We start from the raw sequence: 5,471 nt of genomic DNA, 5'->3' as shown, positions 1-5,471 counted from the left end.
TAATTGTACGGAGTAATTGTATTGTAATTGCCAATCATATTTAGTCATAGACAATACTACTATAAAAAAAATATGAATCAGTATCTCGCGTCAGATCAGAAACGCCAAAAATTTCACAGAAAACGAGTGGATAGCACAAGAAACCTCAACGCATTCCAACACAGTGGAGCCAGGCGCATCAAACAAGACATGAATACAACAGACAGATAAATCCTACTGAAGAATTTTAACAGGAACAGATGATTCACCATAACGAAAATTCATTCATTGATTGATTCATTCTCATAGCGAGCGAAGTTGTCATAGAAAGGGTACCATAGCAGCAGATCTAGCAGGGACACGACAGAGATCACCTGAAACCATCCTAAACCAACCACGGAGATCTATCTTATCGGACGGACACAAGCGAGACACGACACGAGACGACATGTTATTTCAGGACGACGACGACGCGACACGGGAGACCAGACGAACAGACCGAAACGAACCACGGGGCAGGAGCAACCAGATGAGATCTAGAGCTGGCCGCAGTCGGCGATGACGACGGGCTTGGAGGTGGTGCCGCTGCGCGACCCAACCTTCTCGATGGCCTTGACGACGTCCATGCCGTCGACGACCTGCCCGAACACGACGTGCTTGCCGTCGAGCCAGGCGCAGGCGACGGTGCAGATGAAGAACTGGGACCCGTTGGTGTTGGGCCCGGCGTTGGCCATGGAGAGCACGCCGGGGCCCGTGTGCTTGCGCGCGAACTTCTCGTCGGCGAACTTCTCGCCGTAGATGGACTCGCCGCCGGTGCCGTTGCCCTTGGTGAAGTCGCCGCCCTGGCACATGAAGTCGGGGATGACGCGGTGGAAGGCGCTGCCCTTGAAGTGCAGCGGCTTGCCGAGCTTGCCCACGCCCTTCTCGCCCGTGCAGAGCGCGCGGAAGTTCTCGGCCGTGCGCGGCACCGTGTCCGCGTACAGCTCCATCACGATGCGGCCCGCCGGCGCGCCGCCGACCGTCATGTCGAAGAAGACCCGCGGGTTCGCCATCGTCGCCGCGCCGGGATCGGGGGTGGAGGAGGCTAGGGTTTTGGGGACTTCTGTTGGGAATTTGCTTTGGGTTCGGAGCTCTGCGATCTGGGATGGGACAGCAGGTGGGGTTAAATAGCGGGTGCCGGCCGTTGGATTGGGACGCGTGGCGGCATCGTGGGTGGCAAGGGTTAACCGGGGAGGTTAGGCGGTGGGGTTGGGCGAACCGTGGTTGGGTCTAGGGTTGGGCTCCGGAAGCCACGAGCAGCACGTGACCGTTTCCTGCACAAGGCTGGATGACAGGTGGACCCGTGGATGCCTGTCAGGTACGGTGGCCTGCAGGGTGTGGGCCCTCAGCAGCAGCCGGCGCGGGTGGGTGTGGGGTACGTACGTGTGCCGTTTTCTTGGATCCTAGTGGCGGTAACCATGGTTAGGGCTGGGGCGGTTGGGTCGGGACTAGGGTTAGATTGCGCATACCTTTTGAGCTACGCGCGGTCCACAAGCACCGGCGGGTGCGGCCGGGCGGCAGGATCTACCGTGCGGTGCATGGACTCGGTGCAGCGAAGGACGTGCGGTGGAAACGAGCGGACGAGAGGGACTACGGACGCGGCGGCGTGGGAAGGGATATGCCGTGCGCCAGTGGGATAGAGATTCTGGCCGGGTCGCGGGAAGCGCACGCAGACCGCATGTGCAACTGGCCCCTGCCGGAAAGGCCCGGTCCGTGCAACCATGGCTCATCGCCACCGTCCAGTACGATTCCGCCGGCCACAGTCGATTGCTCTAGAACCTCCAGGGCTGTTCTACGGTTTTCCTGTTTGTGCTGGCATATAGCCATTTTTTTGCGATGAGGCATATAGCAATTTTTTAGCAAGACATGAGCCCTGAAGTACCAAAAACTGCATTAATATGCAGCGGTGGCAATACAAATAAGACCGACGACCCTAAAGAAAATACATCATATACACACAAGACCATAGAACAAAAATGAGAAAATCTGTCAGGTCCCTCTTCTCCCCCGACCATGAACTTGAGCTTCAGAGAGCACGGGCACCGACACCATAGTTGGATATACTATGAGGGATCCGGCATCGAAAATGATAAAGGGCCTCAAAATTAGCATCGTGGTATCGAGATAATCACCAAGATGGCACCAGGCAGCTACCGGTAGCTGCGCTTGAAGCGGCCTCCCTTCAGCAATGAGAGTCAGCGGCAGGCTAGCCTCAAGCCAGTGGAAGACCATAGAGGATGTCCTCCAGAAGGCTGACGTAGTCTCCAACTCTTCCCGCTCTGTAGATCTGTAGAGAATGCCAACATATCGACAATCCTCTTTTTCTCCACCACCACGGTAGCATCAAAGAGAGCACAAATCGACTGGCTCCGCTTCGATCTAGATGCAGCTGACGCGCCGCCACCCACCTCCGGCTACCTCCATCGGAGTACCACAAGCAGCCACACCGCCGCCACAAACCACCATAAGCAACTCGCACACCTATGCAGCCAGATACCAATGGGCATCTCGCTATTCTCCACATGGGTAAAGCCTAATCCTAGAAGCAATCTACCCCTAAAGCCACTACTACTATAGCTATACAAAGGAGACTGGCCTCCTCTCCCCCGTTGTCTCTAGCCGGCTAGGCCGCCGGACGGAAGCCGTCACGGCAAAGATGGGGGTGGTGCCGGCAACGAAAAAATCCCCGCCGGGTCGGGAAGGGTTTGCCCAATGACTATCGGCACCTTCCCCGCAGCCCCACTCGAGGTTTCGCCCTTCAATTGGGTCACCATTGTCGTAGTCCTTGTCACGCGTGCTCACCAATTGACCGGTGACGGAGCTCTCAGAGCCTTCACAAAATCAGAGTCCCTTGTTGTACCCAACCTTTAGATCTGGTTCGCTGCCCAATGCTCATATAGTGGATTGCTTGAGCACGGCAAGGGGCTTCCGCCACGTATTTGGGGGTGGAGAACGTCGGCCATGGCGGGTGTAGGTGTAGAGGAGGTGAGATAGTGGCTTTTGGACGGTTAATGAAGTGAAGTGGGAAGTTAACGTGGAAGGTCCTTTCTCCCACGATTCCCAACACGTGCAGAGGAGAGGGCATGTTGCACTTGTGCCAGACAAGCACGCCAATCGAATGGGCGGATTTCTTCTCCACGTGGAGCCACTCCGCGATGAACCATGATGAACCAAACTTACTGTATGGCTCTTTTGATATTTGCTCGAACAACTTAAGAGACTTTTTTGCACTCTTAAGATATATAAAATGTATATTTGAAAGAATGGGTCACAATTTTACACATACTACCTCCGTTTCAACAAATAAAGCCCACGCACGCGTATTCTAAGAAAAATCTTTGACCAAACAAATTGAGCAACATAATCTAATTGATATCCTTAAATTCATATTGATAAACACTTTCTAATGATGCTAATAATCTTAAACCAACAATCTTTTTATATTTAGTGTAATTTTTAGTCAAAGAAAAAACACGCATCACAAGGGCGCTTTGTTCTTTGATGAAACGGAGGGAGTAGTATGTCATATATCCCGGCATGATCGCCCCTCATTCGGATCTCAATCTCACGCACGCAATGACCATTTTTAATCTTCAGTTGTTTGGATATCTGAGGAACTGGTTTCGTTTCAGTACTTCCCGGCGTCAGATCGGATAGGCCAAAAACAGATAGAACTGGGGAACAAAAGATGAACGACACAAACAGATATTACAGACGATGAGTACTATTCAATCATAAACTAGGCGCCGTATATTCAATCATTTGCTCAGAGAAAATAAGAGTATAATACTCAGATCTAGATGGATTGTCACCTTAATTTTGCAACATATCTCAGATGCAACACAACAAACCACAGATGATCAGGAGTATTATTCAGATCTCAATATCCGGCACGCGCATGAAACAATCTGAATCGTCAGTTGTTATTCAAGGCTACCAATCTAGATCAGGCTCCAGCACTCCCGGCGTCAGATCGGATATAGTAGTAGACAGAAAAACAGAACAAGAAACTGGGGTGAAAAGGTCACGCATTCCAAGCGAAGGATGAAGGAAACAAAACAGATATAATCTGATAATAAACTAAGCGCCGTTTATTCAATCATTCATTTGTTCGGAGAACTCAGCAGTGAAACGCTAAGATGGTAACAGGGAAAGAAAGATACAACGGCCACGCCGGATAGATCCAACAGCCTAACGAACGATTCCACGGACGGCACGAAGCGCAGCAACCAGATCCGATCAGATCTAGAGCTGGCCGCAGTCGGCGATGACGACGGGCTTGGAGCAGTTGCCGCTCTGGGATCCGACCTTCTCGATGGCCTGGACGACGTCCATGCCGTCGCAGACCTGGCCGAAGACGACGTGCTTGCCGTCGAGCCATGCGGTCTTGGCGGTGCAGAGGAAGAACTGGGAGCCGTTGGTGCCGGGGCCGGCGTTGGCCATGGAGAGGACGCCGGGGCCGGTGTGCTTCTTGACGAAGTTCTCGTCCTTGAACTTGGCGCCGTAGATGGACTCGCCGCCCGTGCCGTTCCCGGCGGTGAAGTCGCCGCCCTGGCACATGAAGCCCGGGATGACGCGGTGGAACTTGCTGCCCTTGTAGTGCAGCGGCTTGCCCATCTTGCCGACGCCCTTCTCGCCGGTGCAGAGCGCGCGGAAGTTCTCCGCGGTGTTGGGCACCACGTCGGCGTACAGCTCCATCACGATGCGGCCCGCCGGGGCGCCGCCGATCGTCACGTCGAAGAAGACCTTGGGGTTGCCCATCTCGCCGGGATCGGAGGGGAGGGTTGGTGCTGCGGGTGATTGATCTGGGGGATTTTTTTTTCCTCTCGCTGCGGGCGATGAGATCTGGGGAGGGGTTGAGGTGGGGTTAAATAGGCGGGAACCGTGGTTAGGTCAAGGGTTGGGTTCGAGCACCGGATGGCCTTTTTTCACCGGGTGTGTTCGGGTGGGAAAAGGTGGGGCCCAAGTGTCATGGAGTGTGGGTGTGTGGGCGTGAGGCGTTTCTGGATATGTATGGAGTTAACTCGGGTTTTGACCGTGGTTAGGGGGGGTGGGTGTAGGGTTAGGGTGGATGCTTCGTCCATGAGGTGCGCGCGGTCCACCAGGACCAGGTGGTGCGGCGCTGGTGGGGATCTGTAGGTGGTGTATGGACCTGGTGCGCGCCGAGGCTGCAATGGCAACTGAGGATGAGACAAGACACGGCTGGGTTTCTTTGTCTTGGTTAGGGCATTTTAAGCGGACTGCCGCTTAGTGGATAAACGGGTCTCCAAATCAGTTCAGCAGCCCACTGGCCTGAAGCAAAATGTTTGTGATAAGGGCATCTCCAACGGTGAGCGCGTTTGCCTTCGGGCGCGCCGAAAATACACCAGGGATCAGCTTTAGTGGCACAATGCATAGTGATCTCTAGCGACGCAAATCTGGTTTAAATATGCGTTTCGGATACGTTTATGCGG

General features: G+C 53.9%; 2 protein-coding genes across 2 annotated transcripts; both read right to left on the bottom strand.

Moving 5' to 3' along the window:
- Window positions 1-268: 268 nt before the first annotated feature.
- LOC124691663 (peptidyl-prolyl cis-trans isomerase-like) lies at window positions 269-1,051 on the bottom strand. The gene has a single exon (XM_047224937.1). It carries the CDS (start codon window positions 1,029-1,031, stop codon window positions 516-518), a length of 516 nt encoding a protein of 171 aa, XP_047080893.1. The 5' UTR covers window positions 1,032-1,051; the 3' UTR covers window positions 269-515.
- A 3,037-nt stretch (window positions 1,052-4,088) lies between these two features.
- Window positions 4,089-4,846, bottom strand: LOC124691662 (peptidyl-prolyl cis-trans isomerase). Its single transcript, XM_047224936.1, has one exon. The coding sequence runs from the start codon at window positions 4,777-4,779 to the stop codon at window positions 4,264-4,266; it is 516 nt and encodes a 171-aa protein (XP_047080892.1). The 5' UTR covers window positions 4,780-4,846; the 3' UTR covers window positions 4,089-4,263.
- Between the last annotated feature and the right edge of the window lie 625 nt (window positions 4,847-5,471).

The sequence above is a fragment of the Lolium rigidum genome, chromosome 2, assembly GCF_022539505.1.
Source record: "Lolium rigidum isolate FL_2022 chromosome 2, APGP_CSIRO_Lrig_0.1, whole genome shotgun sequence".
Lineage (NCBI taxonomy): Eukaryota > Viridiplantae > Streptophyta > Magnoliopsida > Poales > Poaceae > Lolium > Lolium rigidum.
Note: the sequence above shows the minus strand (reverse complement) of the source record. Positions and strands in the feature narration are given on the sequence as shown.

Coding starts and splice junctions, on each gene's coding strand:
- LOC124691663 (XM_047224937.1), bottom strand. CDS start 1,031: ATGGCGAACCCGCGGGTCTTCTTCGACATGACGGTCGGCGGCGCGCCG.
- LOC124691662 (XM_047224936.1), bottom strand. CDS start 4,779: ATGGGCAACCCCAAGGTCTTCTTCGACGTGACGATCGGCGGCGCCCCG.